At 37.3% G+C, this 19,501-nt stretch overlaps 2 protein-coding genes and 1 long non-coding RNA gene across 3 annotated transcripts in view; 1 reads left to right on the forward strand and 2 right to left on the reverse strand.

The window, feature by feature from the left end:
- LOC123746874 (uncharacterized) overlaps positions 1–1,039 on the reverse strand; it is a 10,127-nt gene extending 9,088 nt beyond the window's left edge. The window contains exon 1 of the long non-coding RNA XR_006771574.2: positions 903–1,039. This is a non-coding gene — a long non-coding RNA (uncharacterized lncRNA). The remainder of the gene's footprint in view (positions 1–902) is intronic.
- LOC123746873 (required for excision 1-B domain-containing protein) overlaps positions 1–6,728 on the forward strand; it is a 6,968-nt gene extending 240 nt beyond the window's left edge. The window contains exons 2-4 of the mRNA XM_045728712.2: positions 2,796–2,892; positions 3,491–3,692; positions 5,199–6,728. Coding sequence (XP_045584668.1) covers positions 2,796–2,892; positions 3,491–3,692; positions 5,199–5,360 — 461 coding nt within the window. The 3' untranslated portion in view covers positions 5,361–6,728. The remainder of the gene's footprint in view (positions 1–2,795; positions 2,893–3,490; positions 3,693–5,198) is intronic.
- Positions 6,729–7,937: 1,209 nt separating this feature from the next.
- On the reverse strand, positions 7,938–18,483 carry LOC123746872 (Non-SMC element 1). The gene is made up of 6 exons (XM_045728711.2): positions 18,063–18,483; positions 17,134–17,247; positions 13,990–14,140; positions 12,007–12,199; positions 9,898–10,023; positions 7,938–8,447 (listed from the first exon to the last, which is right to left on the reverse strand). The coding sequence occupies exons 2-6, from the start codon at positions 17,240–17,242 to the stop codon at positions 8,280–8,282; spliced, it is 747 nt and encodes a 248-aa protein (XP_045584667.1). The 5' UTR covers positions 17,243–17,247; positions 18,063–18,483; the 3' UTR covers positions 7,938–8,279.
- Between the last annotated feature and the right edge of the window lie 1,018 nt (positions 18,484–19,501).

The following is a 19,501-nucleotide window of genomic DNA, read 5'->3' on the forward strand; positions in this document are numbered from 1 at the left end:
CCTGGTATGCCTTCACGAATATTCGAACAAGACGTGCTTTGTATTCTATACCTGGTGAATGACCGGGATATTTTGAGCTGGTGCATTACACAATGACAACCGAATGCACTTGAAAATAGTATCTTTCTGTACTGCCAAATATAGTGTGATGGTGGAATTGATTTTAGTTTTCGGTCGATAATGTAACGGGTACGGGAAGGCTGGGTAGTGGTTTGCACAATAATTGATTTATTGAATTATAATGTCTTGTTCCCTACAGTGCAGTTAAATCATTTTGGTCTCGCAATAATTTTACATACAACTATGAGATTAAAGATATCTGCAAAGACCTATTGACCATTGCAAGGAAGCTGCTATTTTTTACCCAACTACTTATACTTTTTATGGTATATGGCACCCAAATATGTATATACAAGACTAGGATTGTTAAATCGTGCCATATATTAAACAAATGCCTTTGTTCTATTTTTTGGACTGTGACCTTCACGATTATTTAGGAGAGGGTAGGTTAGGATGGTTGATTTTTGGTTTTGCTAGATCTGATTTATCAATTGTCAACTGACTTGCCATTACCGTTTACCTCTCCAGAAATGAGATTTTCAGCTTTTAATACGTGTTGGATGAATCATTTACACATGATGATTGTCTTTGTTGCTTTATAATTGGCAATAGAATTTGACAAAGTCTATGACAAGAAGCCTTATAGGCTTATTTAAATTTTCCTACCCAATGACTGACCTTACCCAGGGTGCAAGGCAAAACATTTCACTCATTCCCAGGTACCTGTACATGATTACTGCTAGGTGAACTGAAACATCAGGTTTAAGTATAGATGTGTGGTGCACCATATACCAGTGGTGCCTCTTCCACAACAGGTAATGTACAGAGAGAATGAGGCTCACCTTGGTCTGGAGTCATTGTATCTTCGCCTGGTGTAGACTGGTTAACCGGCGAGGTCTGCTTTGGTTAAGGGTCGTACAGAGGCTTGAACTCCTGGATTACTGAGGATGACCTGCCCAAAACACTGTGTATATTAGTGGATTTACATGAATGTAAGAATACCAATGTTATGTACTCTCTCACAACCTATTGTACCTTTTTGGATATAAATAAAAATAAATGATGTGGCTGTTACTTCAAGGCATTGCAGTTGTCGTCTGATAGGGGTGCTATGCCCCAGAGGCAGTGCCACAGCAACTCACCTCTGGGTATTACCTCAAGTGAGGGCAGGAGGTAAGGTAAGGTAAGGTAATTATCAGAAGAAAGCACTAAGCCTTTATAAGATTCTGTATAGCACTTGGAAGGGGTATGAGTAGTAGGCATCCATCAGTCTCGGGAGACTTTGGAATTGCACTCTGGTTGTCAGTATGAGTATAGTATAAAGATTTAGGATAGGATGGGGGGGGAAATGAATAGTGCCCAGCCATTTGCAATGTCGGAAATTGAACGCAATCTACAAGAATATAGTCACTCTACCGTCCAGTCCAGGTGTTTGGGAGGGCTGGGATACGCCCACTGATGAAAAGTTTAAATATGGCCACTCCACAAAAAGAAATACACCCAAATATTAACCCCCCTACCTATACATCAAACTCAGGACCAATTAGTTGTGAGCCAACTGCATTAACCACTGCCTAACTAAGTGGGCTTGCTGTGTGATGTTACTGGAATTTAATTTCATGCCATTGCATATTTATGCAATATAATTACATTGCTTCGAACCTAATGTACTGCCTAACTTTTACCCAGATCCATGAGAACAACAGTACACCTAACTTCTAATTCATTCACATTTATTCCAACCAGCCCCATTTCCCTGGGTTGTTAGCGAAAAGCAAGTCAAACATCTTTTTCAACCAGGTTTACCATGTGTCTATGCTGTTGGCCAGCAATCTATTCCACTCTTCTGTCAACCTGTTGCCAAACTGGTACTTACCCATAACCATTCAGAATCAAAATATTTATGGCCACTGTTACTGGTCCTGACCTGGTATGATAGTTTCAAAACATTGCTCATATCTCCCCTCATATTCATCCACTGGAATACCTCAGTTGTCTCTCCCCTTACCCACCACCTTTCCAATGAATGCAGGTCAAGCCTGGTCATCATACTGGTATGTTTAAAAAAAAAATTTAGAGAAGATATGTCCACTTTAAAATATGGTGACCAGAATTGGAGTGTGTAAACTTGTGGGGCCTCACCTGGGTCAAATATAATTGAAGGATGATGTGCTAGAATGGAACAATGGAACGTTAAGTGCTAGAATTACAGATACAGTATCTGAACAAATGGAACAAATACAAACTGTACAAATACATTATCTTTACAGATGGAACATTTGTGGTATTCGACTAGTAACATTTCTCCAGTCTGACACATTGCCTCGGATTATTGTCCTCATTTTTCTGTCAGAATTTTTTTTTATCCATGTCAGTAATTGTTTTGCAGCAGATGATGTGCTTGTCTTCTGGCAAGTCAAGGCCAGCACTGGATGGGTGACCATGTGGATAGCTTCGCCCTTCGCTTAGGGGACATCGTTAAGTCTAATATGGTTCCTGTATCATACCATCATGTTCTCCAGTTGTATTAATGGAATCACTTGTTCATTACTGTACTAATTGTAGGCTTAATCGAATGGCTTGAATAAACCTACTCCCAAGCTTATTTTTTTTTTTAAATCCACTGACTGTTTTTGCATTTTGTTGGATTAATTATTTTAGGACAGTATTGTACTTTATGATCTTTCATTTCCCTCATGCATCTCCTTATTTTAAATTTAATTTGTAAATTTCAGATCAGTCAGTAATGCCGGAAAACAGCGTTGTGTCCTTGATCCACCAGTTCGACCAGCTGCAGGAGGAACGGGTTCATAGTTATAGACTTTTAGAAGAGTGAGTAATATAAAATTCATTGTGATAATTACTGATAATTGTGATAATTTCTCAATTTCAAATTACTGTACTGCACTGTATAAAATTCTACTTTTGAAAGACATTTTTCCAGTCTACTGTATTTTATATTTGAAGTCTTGCCAAATGTGAAAACAATTTGTGTATTATACCATTTTGCTGGAAACTTTGAAATTAAATGATGAATTGAGTGATTTCTTTTGTTATTACTATACAGAAAATTGTTATGTTGTATGGTAAATACTTATTGCATAGCAATGTAGTAGTAGTCGATGAATTCAAAATTGTGGGAGTATATTGTCCTTGTGCTTGGATCATTGGATTATTTACAAAGGATGCAAGAATTTCAATAAATTTTTTCAGCTGTATTACAAAATATGATTTGAAGATTTTTAATACCAATTCGAGTTTTGCCCATTTATATAGTTTGTTTTGCATTGGTGTTTTTCAAAGATGAATCTGGACACTGCCCTATTTATTTACTGCATATACTATAATGTGAAAGGATGTAAAATGCTTTACCATTCTCGGAATAAATGGATGTACTGTAGTTATAACGTTTTTTTTCTTATCTTTTCAGAGGGCACAAGATCTATCTTAGTACAGAACCAAACTATGATTTCCCAAAATTTAGAAAACTTGTTCATGAAGTTACACAAGACTTCAAGCGGGTTTCTGAGGGCATCATTGCTGTTGAGAAAGCTCTGAGAACGGACAATCATATAACAGCTGCTGATATTATTGCTTCAATTCAGAAGAATGAGAAGAGAAAGCTGGAGCTGGTAATTTTTTCCTTTACTCTTTGTAGATTTTATCTTTGAAAACACCAACTGATCCATGGGACTGAATTTTTCAAACATTAGAAAAAGTATGGGTGATAAAATTGCAGACACCAACAACAGTATTCTTACCCAATAGGAACAAGCCCTTTCAAATACATAGGTGGTTTTCTCTTCAAAATACAATAGGAAAAAAAATTAGGTACACTGAATGAAATAATGGCATTTTGCCAAAGATATTGATTACAACATAAGGTACATAATATATGAGAAATCTAAAACAATGAATGCCTGTCAAACAAGGTGCAGGATACGAAGTGGCAGACTCACCTTAGCCAGGTGCTCTTCTCAATTCTCAGATTGTTACCAAGTTGGGTATATCTGGGTCACTTAACGCATCATTTAGTAGAGGCTTCGTATGCCACACACTATGTAGTTATATCTGTTATGACTGCTACTCTCAAATATAAAATAGCTAAGGATTTCTAGTCTACTTCAGGAAGATGTGGTGCTTGTAGGAACCCTTCAAAAGGTTCTCATAATTTTTATCAATGAAAATGAGGAGAAATGAGCCAAATTTGTTTTTAATGTATTATAAGTTATGTATGAACATGACCTATTGCTACTTGCTTTTGGTAAGCCAATATTTATGTATTTCTGATTAACCAACACTTGGAATTTCCCCGAGGGCTGTCACTCTCTCTAGTGTCCTGATAATTTTATCGAGCTGGATTTTGAAATTCAGCTTTGTTTTGGCAGCTTGTTTTAAGGCTTCAGCAGGTAGGCAGTTCCATGGATTGATAGCTCTTTGGGTGAATAAGCATCTGTTTCCTGTCTTACATTGTGACTTGTTGAAATTGAAACTGTTGCATCAGACCTTTTGAAAAAGTGGTCTGCATCAATATCCTCCAAATTGTTCAGTGTTATAAGTTTCTATGAGATCAGTTCTGTCATGTCTGGTTTGTCCTGTTATTAGCTCTGTGGCCTTCAACTGTTCCTGGTATGTTCCCGATATATTCTAAGTTGTGTGCATTTTGCAGCATTATAAGTCATGGATAAACTGTCGTATTTATAATGGTCTAAGCTACACTAAATGTCATTTGAGCTTGTAGGGCCAATTTCACTGTCAACTTAAGAGCATAAAGGTAACCTTGTCCAATTCAAACCTGTCTTATCTGCAATATAGTTCAGTTACCTTAATGAGCACTAATTAAATATGGTCATAATTTTTTATGTACTGTATTTAAATGTGCTTTGACTTTATAAGGGTCCTCGATAGACAGAAATTTCATCGCTCTCCTTCCATCTCAAGGATAGGTTGGGTTATTTATACGATATCATGAAGCCAAGATTTATAAAGCTCAGAGAATATATTTTCTTCTAAACTGTTATGATATACATCACGGTAGGAAGATACTGCCCTTGTAATTATCATTTAAAGTGTACAACACTTAAATTTCTTAATTCTGTACTGGTTTTAAAACTAAATTTGTTCTTTCTCTTTGCCAGACTACCCACTTGCAGCTTGCCCATCAAATGGCAGCAGAGCGTGACAGTGGGGAATTGGAACAAAATAAAGTTAAGGAAATTAGAAGCGAGTTGGGTCAAGTGGTGGAACAAATAAATGACCTGCTGACAGAGCTCCGCTACGAAGTTCGCAATGGAAAATAGATTCTAAGCAGATGAACATAGGTCAGTATAATGTGGCATATTATAATGTGAAATTAAGGTTACTGTTTGACCTCATTGTTAAAAATTAACAAAATACTTTTAAAAGCGGAATCCTTAAAGGAATATAGTTTTTACGGCCATATGGGGAACACGACACTGCATTAGCTTTAAAGAAATTGGCAGCAAGATCTTCTAAGGTACAAATTAAGCAATAGAACATATCAGATAAATGTAGAAATAATTTTTAATCATAAACCTTATCAGTGTCTGATTGTGGTTTCTCTTATTGGCATTGTTTAAATGGCATAAATATTGACAAAATTGACCTAATTTGTAAGTAGGATACTAAAATTAACAAAATACTTTACAATAAAGCATTTGTGGCAAAATGGTTAAGAGCTGTTTAGCTGCCTCACTTTCAATGCATTAGTGATTCTCCTCTTCATGACAAATCACTTACTACTATGCTTTTTATTTAATCAATGACATTTCAGAACAATATTCAATCAGCATTTTACTAGGTACCATAATTAATAGGTCAAAATTACTTGAGCATTACCAGAATATATTACTGCTGAATGTATATGAATACGAGCTACAATTTACGATGCCAACTTTTGGTACAAGCACACACACACACACAGTATACATACATATGTATAAAAGGTTTGCCAACTGCATTAATTTTTTATCCTTGTTTATCTAGTTTTGGATATGATCCTACTGATAAATCATTCTTAATGATGTATGTATATATAAAGTTTTATTATTTTTTAAGCATTTAAATTTGTTGGGTTTTGACAAATTAAATTTGTATTGACAACATTCAATGATAGACAATTCTTCTTTAATTTATATATCTCGACATACAGGGTGTAACTACAGTCAACAACAACAACAGTTTTACCAATTTTGGTAATACTGTACTGTATTTGATATGTTTTATTTTTAAATCTTATTACCCATCAAATCAATTTAGTTAAAGATTTTTAATACATTTGAAGTTTATTGTAGTTACTCATTTGTGATGATAGTATATCAAAATTACTTTGTTCGGTATGGGGCAGAAGGAATTATTTTTGGTAAATTGGATGCATTTGATTTTGCATGTAAAGCCTAGTGCAACACTTTACAAATAATCTTTAACTACCACACTCCTTATTTGAAAGTTTTGCTGGCATGCCCTTTCAGTAGTTTTAATCACACCCCCACACCTACAGGCATCTTGAAATGTAACTCCTTGCACTTTGGCCTAACATAAGCCTTCAGAATTTAGACTAATTAGAACAGTGTTTGCTTGCAGTAGACCCCAAGGTCTTAATTTGGTGTTATGAATTGTTTTCTGTTAATAAATATACTGAAGTACAATTAGTTTATTGTATTCCAAAAATATTATACAGTACTATACTAGGAAGATAACATATGAGGCAGAAAATACAGTAAAGCTACCACGAGTGAATAAATGAGGTTAGTTCTAGCAGAAATACGCTACATATCTTCATGTTAATAAATGGTGATAAGTACAGTAATATATATTTGCCAGCAGGTGACAAGATGCAAAAGGAATTACAGGTCCTTGCTCAAGTAGTGGGGAGGGGGGGGGGGGGGGAATGAGAAGGGAGCAGCTTTGCAGAGCAAGAAATTTTGTGGAAATATAAGGCTTTATTAGTGATAAGTAGCTATATATGGCATATTGGGCCGATTGTAAAATTTTGTCCTATGAAATACAATTCAAACTGATAAGAAAATTAATCTCTTAAAATAAAAGTAGATACCCGAGTTAGTATTTATAAGAATTTTTTTTATCTGAAAGCATCTGCTCTGGTAGATCAATAATGCTAGAAATATAATTAGGGAAGTGGAAAAACACGGCATTTCATATAAGCGATGTTGAAAGTAACAGATGTTGTGTAAGTGAAAATTATAAGAAAAATACTGATGCAAGATGGATGATGTACTTATGAAGTATAAGTAACTATAAAAGTACCAAGCCACTATGACTCTGGTATTCTCGTGTACAATTCAAAGTAATTTCGCGCTAAGATACCAATACTATCATCAAACAAGTTTTCCCACAGAGAGTGTTAGATCATGATGGCTGTATAGCAGTTAAAGAATATTCAAGTTAACGGATGACCAATTATTAAAATGGGCAAAAACATCCCCTGCTATGAATATAGAAAATTTCTGATGTTTAATCATTATTGAAACAATGCCAAAACTCATACCTCTCCATAATGGAAATTTAAAATGGTTCTAGCAATGATTGATTACCAGGGGAAAAATGGGTATTACAATGGCAAATTTGATCATATACAAGCATTAAGCTTCTGTTAAGTTACCCGAATATATTCATGGAAATCACTTGGGAAATAAATAAATATATAGTAACATAACTATAAGGTATTTACTGGAGACAATGTACCTTTCTTTGGGCCTTGGCATTTGAAGATAGGCATTACCAATACATTACTAACATTTTAGGGCTACCGTGTCTGATCAACTTGACTCCGAGGAAGCACATCAGATGAGATGGCACGCTTAAAATATCCCTGAAGGTATATTGCATTAAACAAATTATTTTAACATACTTTATTTATGATTCATGATACAATTTTAAAGAAATTTAACAATATTCATCCTTAAAATCAACAATAGTAATCAATAAGCACAAAATTACCTTAATCACTACACTACAAAATTTAGACTACAGTACTTATAATTACACCAACTCCCTTCCAGTCCACCAAGTACTTTATTTTAAACTGATTATAGCTTCTCAAAGTCAAATGATGTAATTTGAGAAATTTAGTTATCCACCCATCAAGATACACATACAAGTACAGGAGGAGTTACATCAACATATTGCAAATTAGTTTACGTCAGTGGAACACAATTTTAACTTACTGGGTACTATTCTCACTCGGATGATCTTAAACGTTTTTGTTTAAGACACTTTTCCATGTGTGGCCATGGTTCATCACACTCTGGATCGGGACAGAGAACAGGTTGCACGTTTTTACGAGTAAAATATCTGTCACCACACCTTCGATGTACTCTGGTACTGCACTTGGTACATCTGTATCCCTGTAAAATATGTAACATGTAAGATGGTGGCACAAAAGAAATAAAAGTGTAAAATACTCTGCTGATAGTCCTAATTTTATGGCTAAACAAAACACAAAGCATTTCCTATGATGCAGCGAAACACAAGGTTGAGAGCAACCTATTAATCACTATAGAGTTTTGCCTGCAGGGACTTCAGTTTTGTTGATATACAGGGTTAGTACTTATTATTGGCTTAAAGTTGGGGGGTGAGGACATTGAGGCAAATGTACCACAAGATCAGGAATTAAAGTAACTAAGTAATTATCAAAAGAAGGCACCAAACCGGGAAGGCTATGTAGCACCATCAAATGTGCGGAATAATCAGAGGCCGCTAAATATCACCAAGAATGCCAATACGAGAACAGATACGCATAAGGCGAATGATATCAAAAGCATCCGATTCACCAAGAATTCTATCGAGGGACAAGCGACCGCGGGGGACGGTCAGAAAACAAGATACACGCTCGTCCCGGAAGTCGACTGTAAGAGGGACAATGTAATTTGGACAATAAGGAGCAGGGCGGCGCTCCATTAAGTGACCATGAGCTAAGCGAGTATGGCCAATATGCAACTTCGCTAGAGCCGTTTCCCATCGCTGGTTACGGTGGTAGGAGGACGGCCATGAGAACACAACTCTTAAGAGTATGCAATATCAAATGCATCAATATCATGTATATTTGATGTATCATGCTATTGTGATTTCCTGTGTGTACCAAATAGTAGTTGTGACATGGTCATTACTGGTGAAATGTTATCATTACAACTTCATCCACACAGGCATTTTAAAAAGTGGCGCCTATAAAATGATTTAATAGGCTTTTATGATGTGTTGAATCCATTAAAAATCAATTCCCTGTGGCTCAAATTCCAACTGCATAATTCAGGCAAGAATGAATATTAGGCCTATGTCAAGCTGAATGCTTTCTGTTAGAAAACAGTAACAAGAATTAATAAGGAATTTCAGTTTAGTCGATATATCAAGTAAATTTCCAAGACCAGGTTGTTAAAAATACTAAATTCATTATATGTTGATCACAAGTTGTACAAAGTCAAATTACTAACATGGCTGATAATTTCATTAATCTTAGCCTGCTCAAAATCTGCATACTCATAATTTTATGAATATTATTGTATTGCAAGATTTAGTATATAATGGGTGAAAGTAACCTTACACACCTACCTTTCATTACAGGAAACACATATAATACACCTTTAAATTCCATAAAATCTGGGTAAACAAATTAACCTCTACCATACCAAAACCTATAAGAATTAACACTGCTCTCGTCTAACCTGCCTGTACATTAACTTGTCCCCGGCTATTTTGCAAATTAACAAAAAAATTCTATTACTTATTGTAATTTTCCTCCATTGATTAATTAACTTTTAATCCTTTTGTGGATGCATGCACTAAAGACAAAATAATTACCTTTAATGTGAGAATCTTACATAAGAAGCACTTTTGGACTAATTCCGGATACAATTCTTCTAGATATGGCTGCAATTCTGATATAGTAAGGGCACTCAGTGAGACAACCTTTTCCCTTCTGGTATGCTGAAAATAAAGTAAAAAAAAAAAATTAAAATAATTATTTGAAAATCCTCTCAATGGTGAATAAGAATTACAGTACTGTATATGGAACATACATACATAAGCCTACTCCTAGAAAAGCTGGTACATAGTGTAGCCAGTGTAGACTAGCGAGGCTCTTCTCTCCCTCTATATCTATGTCTCTCTAATGTACATGGGTATTTAAGGGGTAACCTGGAGCTAAACTCCACCTACCAGGAGATCTTCCTACCACACCTAGACAGCAGCTTGTTTGATGGGAAGAACACAGCCACCCGGTCGGCCGAGCGGACAGCACGCTGGACTTGTGGTCCTGGGTTCGATTCCAGGCGCCGGCGAGAAACAATGGGCATAAGTTTCTTTCACCCTATGCCCCTGTTACCAAGCAGTAAAATAGGTACCTGGGTGTTAGTCACCTGTCACGGGCTGCCTCTTGGGGTGGAGGCCTGGTCGAGGACTGGGCCGCGGGGACACTAAAAGCCCCGAAATCATCATAAGATAACCTAACCTGTCTGCAATTATCCACTTAGCAAAGAGTGAGGCCACCTGACACGACCTGACCTCCGCAAAACTTGCGTACAGTACATTAAGACTCAAATGGTGTGACTTGAAAATGCTAAGGGATGACAGCCTGGCGCTACCAATATGCTGTGTGACTGACTCGTTATATGTGAAATATTAATTAAAACCATTCATGGTGTTACAATATCACAATCCACAACATTATTCTTGTTACATTTTTATTATCTTAAGATTGTTATTAATATTAATACAGATGGCATGTGCAAGAATCCTTTTTATTAAAAGACAAAAAGCTTTTCAAAGTTCTTCTTTCTTACACTGGCCTTTTCAATTACCAGTCTTCTTACAGTTTCCCTCTCGCCTTTATTTTTTTAAGCCTTTTACATACTTTTAAATCCGTTTTCCATCCGATTTTTAAATCCTTTTCAAAATCCTTTTTTAGTCCTTTTAAAACCCAAGTTTTATAGCGTTTCTCCATTTAAGACACGGTAGCATCTTCACACCCTTTCCTCTGGTTCCTGGATGAGGTTTTGCAGGTTCTTCTACTCCAAGCCCAGCCTGAGGTCAGTTTTGACTTGTGAGAGCTTGGTCTAATAGGCTATTGTTTGGAGCGGTCGGCAGGCCCACATATCCACTACAGCCCGGTTGGTCCGACACTTCTTGAAGAAAACGATCCAGTTTTCTCTTGAAGATGTCCACTTTTGTTCCGGCAATATTTCTTATACATGATGGGACAATGTTGAACAGCTGTTTAAAGTGTTCTCTGGGTTCCTTCCCAGAGATCCTATGATACAATTGAAATATTGGTCTAACTACGCCATGCACATCATGTTGTGCATTAACACAATCTCCATCTGGGGCGTTCAAACAGCCGAGAATCCCCCCCCCACTCTCACACCTATGTTACAATAACCAGCATAAGATAGGTTTATAACCACTCTATAATAAATGTATTTTGCATGGGGAGTTATGAACAGGCAACTGATTCATCTGTGACTGGATTGCAGATATATACTCGGTATATTCGTGTGGGTGCATTTTTTATCCGGTCTTGACTTCCTGTGTTACATTAAATTTACTTCATGAGCCTAGTAATTAGCATATCTTATTTATAACTACAAAGCTAGTGTCTGTTTAGTAAAGGGGTGTCAAGAATGACCACCTCGCTTGTTTGTGTCATAGACAGTGTTGGCATTATCTTCAAGCTGGATGTCACTTTTATTCTTAGGGCCTGATAGAAAATACTGTACACCCATTTTTAATCAATCTACTTTTTCCAACATATTTTAGAATATAAAGGCACAGTATTTGTAAAGGAAGATGGAGAATTAGATATTTTTTCTCAGGTTGACCTAAAAAGCAGAATAAGGGGGAGATCAAGATAATGAGTGACCTGCAGTAAATATAAAAATAATTAAATTATGTACAACAGAAGACTTACATTACCTGGAGAAGCCATTTATCATGTATGAAGCGCTGAATAGCTTCCTCGCTGTCTCCAATTTTCATTCGAGTTTCCAAATTAGTTGCCAAGTTCATAGCCTCTGTTTCTGGAAGTTCGCCATCATCAGAGTTGACAAGCTCTTCTATGATACGCTTGAAAAGGGCAAGCTCTTGGGAATTAAATGTTGAGCCCATTCTGAAAATCAAGATATTTATGTGGTTGAATATACAGCAAATTTGGGATAAAATTTTATATCGGATATCATGCTTTACAGTCTTACTTCCCAATCTATCTTCAGGTTATCTTGAGATGATTTCGGGGCTTTAGTGTCCCCGCGGCCCGGTCCTCGACCAGGCCTCCAACCCCAGGAAGCAGCCCGTGACAGCTGACTAACTCCCAGGTACCTATTTACTGCTAGGTAACAGGGGCATTCAGGGTGAAAGAAACTTTGCCCATTTGTTTCTGCCTCGTGCGGGAATCGAACCCGCGCCACAGAATTACGAGTCCTGCGCGCTATCCACCAGGCTACGAGGCCGCCCTCGTATACTGTATATGGAAGAATGAGGAAGTGGGTGCCAAAATACGGTACATGCAGTAAGAAGTATTAGCAACGCAGAGAGTTCCAAAAATCAAGTTCCATCCCAACTTCTATACATAATAGTACCCTAACATAGTGCATTTTTGTCCTGTAACACAGTGTTCTTCATTCGCAACAGCGACCCAGTTTCAATCCCAGTGCAGGACAGAAATAGTTTGCCATGTTTCCTTTTACCTGATGTCTCTGTTTGCCTACAAGTAAAGTAGGTACATACCCAGAAATTAGGCAACTGTTGCAGTTTACATCCTGGAGAAGGTCAGAAGAGTGCCTAGAGGGATCTCAATAATCCTATGTACAGGTTACTTATCTCCTAATAACAGGAAAATGTATGTTTATCTCTCAGAATGTTCGGTAATATGTTTATTGCTTGTGATGTGCGTCTATGTATGTATTAACACGATGTACTGAATGGGGTGAGAATAGCTTGAGCTACCCAATCCCTTTGTGTGTATTTTACCTCAATAAACTTATTTCAATTTCAACAGGAAATTATCATCATGTAATTTATCCAAATTTTGTCCTGCCTTTGTCATTCATCTATTTATAATAATAAAAATTTATTTAGGAAAAGTACATACATAGTTGCAGAGTTACAGTACAGTATAAACATTCTGTTTGATTTAAAGATAGAGGTAGTGCATACAATACCTAAAGCCACTAGTACACACAGCGTTTTGGGCAACTTCCTTTTCATTTCCTTCTTCTTGCCTTGGATTTTTGAACAAGTTCAGTGATGACTTTTTAAAAATGTTCACATGATGCTTCCATGTCTGTCTCCTATTAATTTTCTCCAAGAGGTATTTCGCAATTCCTCTCATTCTATAATTACCTCTATGAAGGTAGTCTAGAAAATCATTACCTAGAAAGTCTAGAAAGGGTTTCTATATCTGTATTTCATCTTAGGATAAAAGGGTCACAAAGAGATGAATTTCTTCCCTACTTGGATTTGATGTTAGCAAAAAGAGCTAGAATGCTGTAAACTCAGATGGACTCACATGCTGTATGAGAAAGAAGTCCTGTACTAGGTCCATGAATTCTCTCTTTTTCCAACTGTGATGTTAAATTCACCCAATCAGTTGTTTCTTGGTTAAAATCTCTCATTATAAGAGGCTTCAGTTGCTTCATGTATCACATTATGCAGATCTGTAACTTCCTCTGCTGTTGCTGTGTCTGTCCTGTAGAATACTCCAAATGTCGGTTTGCTACCATTTTGAGCTAATATATTTTGCAAGTCCTAGGATGTATATTAAATGTGTACTTTTGGCAAAGAAACCATCTCTCACCCATTCCCCCCCCCCCCTTCAACCATTTATAGAGAGAGGGGAAGATTATTGTAGGATGACTGAATGCTAAAATATCGAAAGCCAAGGCAAAATGGGTATCTTACCTTGTAGTTTCTCCATTCAGTGTATTGACAAGAACAAAACACTGAATGTCCTCTGCCAAATCTTCTTGGATGGATTTTCTTATTGCTAAATGCATCACTTCAAGACGGCGATTTATTTCCATAACAAACTCGTGTAGATTATCTGGTGGAACTGAAAATAAAACATTTGCATTCAAATTAAGAGATTTTGCATTTTTGTACTTGTCTAAAATACTTGAAATCTAGCTATCAAAAATAGAACAGTACTAGTTCAATTATTCAATTACAATTTTTCCAAGACCTCAGGGTTGCCCAAACCAAAACATGGTTGGATTTTCTTTTACAGATACAGTACCACAAATCTGTTCAGTACAATACTGTATAGTATTGTATGAAAAGTATGAAAAATAAATACAAATTCAGTAGCACAAGCAGATTTTTTTTTTTTTTTTTTTTTTTGAGATATATACAAGAGTTGTTACATTCTTGTACAGCCACTAGTACGCGTAGCGTTTCGGGCAAGTCCTTAATCCTATGGTCCCTGGAATACGATCCCCTGCCGCGAAGAATCGTTTTTTCATCCAAGTACACATTTTACTGTTGCGTTAAACAGAGGCTACAGTTAAGGATTTGCGCCCAGTAAATCCTCCCCAGCCAGGATACGAACCCATGACATAGCGCTCGCGGAACGCCAGGCGAGTGTCTTACCACTACACCACGGAGACTGCAGAATTTGACTTGCATGGAAATTGCATTCCTGTAATACCTGTGCAAAAATTAATCAAATTCAACCATCAATGTGTGATTATAGCCATTTGATGATTGCCACTGCAATTATTGTCATTTTAACATTGTTGTTATTGTTACCTGGTATGTAGATAAATGATGTTAATATTGCTATAATAACCACATTATATGAATGTAATTCAAATCCATAATTTTTGGGGCATTCTGCAATTGCTTATTATGAGGCTATTGTGTACAAGTGGCCTGTGATTACTGTATAACCAAATCATGAATTGGTGTTTCCCTCCAGTTTGAATCCATGCTTGATGATATTCCCAGAAAGAATCACAGCAAAGGAGTCAATTGTTTGATGAAGATTTAGCCATGCAAGAGATGGCATGGGCATGAATAGCTTGTAAGTAAAGGAGTCAGTTGCATGACACTTCCTTTAAGTTGTGCCAAGAACAAATTCATGTGCAATAGGTATACGTATTACATATGTTACATTGTAAGCCTATCTAAAGTAATCAATCACTGTTTTTGTTGGTTACATAAATAGCTATTTAACACAAACATTACATTGTGTGAACAAATATAAGTGAAACAATGAACATAAGTCGCCTATTCCCTGCACTACTGTCAGCAATTCTCTAGTGTGACATTCAATGAAAGAATGACTTTCATTTGGCAACATGGCAACAACAACTTCACAAGACCAGAAAAATGTAAATTTTAAATTGCATGCAAATGTATCATTCTGAAGGAACAATTATTATTGGAGACACAATACAGTAATTGGAGTCACAATAATGTGACTGAAGTATGTTGACCAAACCACACACTATTAAGTGAAGGGACGACGACGTTTCAGTCCGTCCTGGACCATTCTCAAGTCGATTGGTCGATTGTGACTCAATCAACTTGAGAATGGTCCAGGACAGACCGAAACGTCGTCGTCCCTTCACTTTCTAATGTGTGGTTTGGTCAACAAATTATTATTATTAACTAACTTTTTTGTGCATGGTAAGGTGACACTACTGATACACTTCTGAGGGTTGATGTCATACAATAAAAAAAACAATATTAATTCGTCAGGAAACTTTGCTAAAATTGTGGCCATGTCCAACAGTCTAACAAGTCAGACAAAATCTAAATTATAGAGCTTAGCTCTTTGGTTACCAAAAAATACACAGCACTTCCCTAACCACACCTGCCCTCCCCCCCCCACCCCCAACCCTCAGCCTTGTACCCTCTCCAAACTCACCTACTGTACTTGTGCTTGTAGGGAGTTGAACTTGAGCACTTGCCTTTCAACCTAAATTTGACAAAGGATATCTTAATGTTGTAATACATTTTGCATTCTGAAGGGAGATACTCAATCCTTTTAAAGCATACTCATTGTTCTAATCAATGATTAACATTTAACATGGTGCAAATGTAATGCATCTTGCCCCAAACTATTAAGACTGAGTGTAGCTGTTTTGCATAGCTTAGTAATTTTCATTTATTTATTTTTTATTATTTTTTATTTAATTATGTTATTATTATTTTATTTGAGTATTACCAATGAGAAATGAATGCTGGAGAGTAATGTATCAAGACTAAAGTTTCCTAGTATGCAACCAACAATTGCCTAATGCTCAGGTAACTACTCTACAGTAAATAAAAAATCAGACTTAAAAAAAAATAAGATGGCCAAATGTCTTCTCCTGCAGAGGAATCAAACCGGGACCGTTCAATTGCACGTCAACTGCACTGACCAATTTTTAACAGGACACCTCGATTCAAACAATGGCCTGAACATTATTGTAAACCATCCCTCTATATCATCATCTACATCCCATTATGCTTGTCACCATTGAGGATTAAGCCTGATAGTAGTTGGCTATTGTCCGTATGGTACTTTATGTCTAATTCTACCCAATGGTATCCCCAATCATTTCCACAACTTCAATCAAAATATCTCAAGGGAATTTACAGCGTCAATCATATAGGGTCCCAGTAGTACAGTCAAGTTCATTCTCGACTCACATTCGAGAACTCCTGGTTCGAATCCTGGGCAGAACAGAAATGGTTGAGCGTGTTTCCCATCACCTAATGCACCTGTTCACCTAGCAGTGAACAGGTATGCAGGAGTTAGTCAGTTTGTTGTGGGGGTTAAATCCTGGGAAAGTCAGTAATTCGACCCTGGTGGGGGAATACATCATGTTGATGTATTCACTCCCCCCCCCCTGATTGATACATCACAATTTGGGGGGCCTCAATTTAAGCCTAACATGTAATGTATGTATGAACTGGCTGTCTGTCCCCTGACACAATGAATTAATTATATATTGCATCCTAAGAAATTGTTTTCTATTGTCTTTTCCTCACACATTCATGCAACATAGCTTCTTATCTCTTACATATATTAATAAATAATATACAAACTACACTTACCATGAAACTTTTGACAGCATTTCTCAAAGGTGCTTTTGACTTCTGCTCCCATTAATACCCGACGTGCAGTTATTATTTGAAGAAACAAACGATGTGCATCTGAATACATTGTACCTGTAATACAATATTTTTTTGTTAAAATTCTAAATATATAGAACCCTTCGATATTTATAAATGAGATTGTCTGTGTTAGTGCGTCCATGAGTGGAGGCGAGATGCTTGGGGCTAACTTTGGGCAACTGATCCTAACACTGCCTGACCTAACGATGTGCAGTAAAGTAGGTATAGATAAGACGTTTATCAGGTATAACAACAGAATGAGAAGCTAAAGGTAGAGGCCAACGGCCATACCACGTTGAGAACACCGCTTCTCGTCCTGCCACTTATGCTAAAGGTAAGTACAGATGAGCTGTGGAAATAAGGAAGAATTTTTTAAGCCTATGAATAGTAAGTATGAATAGTATGAACTAGCCAGGAGGTACATGGTTTTGACAATTGAAAAACGAGTCTTAGTTGAGCTATCTAGTATATAATGTGACTATACTGTACTGTACCCTGATCGGTCACGTGGGAATTTTAAACCTCACTTAACCCAATCCTCGACAGTGTACTCACCTATTTATGCTTGCGGGAGTTGAGCTCTGGCTCTTTGGCCCTGTGTGTACAGCACATTAAATAGAGTATAAGAATAGAGTATTTTATTTATAAAAAATACAGCGGATCACATGAGTAATTACTAATTAATGATTACTGATGAGATGAGCCGTGTGACCCATGAGAGTTGACTTCTGGAATTGAATGTCCTGATACATGATACACGGCGCAAGTCCCATTACTGGCCAGTTGACAGACCTAATGACCGGAACTGGTGTCATTAGCCAATGACAGACATTAAATAAGCACAAGGTAGGTTGAATGAGCAGCTTTACCTTGAGTGTGTGGTTTTCCAGGAGAGTCAAGTGCAGGCGGCCGCCTCTCACATCACTCGTCACGTTACTGTGTCTCAGAGCGTCTGTGTGAGATGCTGGCCGTGTGTCTGTAGACTCCTCCTCTCCGTCTCGTGAGGTTGTGGTCACACTTGACACCTGAACTTGCCGCTCCTCACACTCCTGCTCCTCACACACCAATGGTGCACCTCTGCAACATTCGTACATAATCGTCACCCACGGTTCCGTACATAGATAACTATCCCGTGGCGTAGTGATGAGACACTCGCCTCGTGTTTCCCAGCGCTTTGTCCTGGGTTCGTATCCTGGCCGGAAGGCTTTACTGAGCACAGATCCTTAACTGTAGCCTCTGTTTAACCCAACAGTTGATTTCGGTCACAAGAATCGTTTCGTACGCGTACATGTGCGGCTTTGTGTTCGCTGCTGACCTCGGCTTCAGACACAATAAAATTATTAAAACCAAACAATAGAATTAGATAAGTTAACAAGGTGACTATATAGATGGCACATGATCATATTATATTATAATAATGGCGACCAGGCAAACACCCGGAGCCCGACCAGTTGTGTAATAGAGCCTGATCAGCTTGTACCCTGCCTAGCCCTACCGAACACCTCCATAATCCTACCAAACAAACGCCCAAGACAGAGAGCCTCTGTCTAAAATTTAAACGCCATATTTAATTTTTCTAATATAACCTGAATTTCAATTTCTTTCTTTATTATGCACTCCATACCCATCCCGTGGGCGGTGGTGTTGGATTCGTTTTTAGCTATTAATTTTTTAATCATGACAAATTACATATGAAAACAATGTGTAAATATGGGATAAAATGTACACACACAATTTTGCTCTGAAATGAAACACATTTTATAACGGAACGACACGAAAATTGGAACTTGAATTGCGTATATTTTTATTATTAAAACTCTTAGGTCTAGATAGCAATATGCTTCTACTCTGTTATATTAGACGGGTACCGTCCCGGCCAGGGATGGTTGGCCCATACAGGTGTCACTGTACCTCAACATAACTGTAATACAATTACAGAAATAATTTTATTAATTCACTATGTCGCGGGGACAGGAAGCCAGAGTGTATTCATACACGTTTTTAGCTTTTATCTAAGCGCCCAGGAAACAACCCCATAACTCCTGAGTACCTTCTCACTGCTAGGTGAACGGAAATGTGCCCAACCGTTTCTGTCCCGCCCGGGATTCGAACCCGGTATTCTCGATTGTGCGTCGAGAACAAACCCGACTGTACTACTGGCACAATATTTGTAAAAGTCAATCTAGGGGGGTAGAAATAGCCTAAGCTACTCTATCCCTTTGAGATGTATTTCTTGCTTATCTCAATAAACATACTTGAACTTGTAAAAGTCAAGAATTGGGCATCCACCTTTCAAGCTGTTTCACTT

Source organism: Procambarus clarkii, chromosome 93 (genome assembly GCF_040958095.1).
Source record: "Procambarus clarkii isolate CNS0578487 chromosome 93, FALCON_Pclarkii_2.0, whole genome shotgun sequence".
In the NCBI taxonomy this organism is placed as follows: Eukaryota; Metazoa; Arthropoda; class Malacostraca; order Decapoda; family Cambaridae; genus Procambarus; species Procambarus clarkii.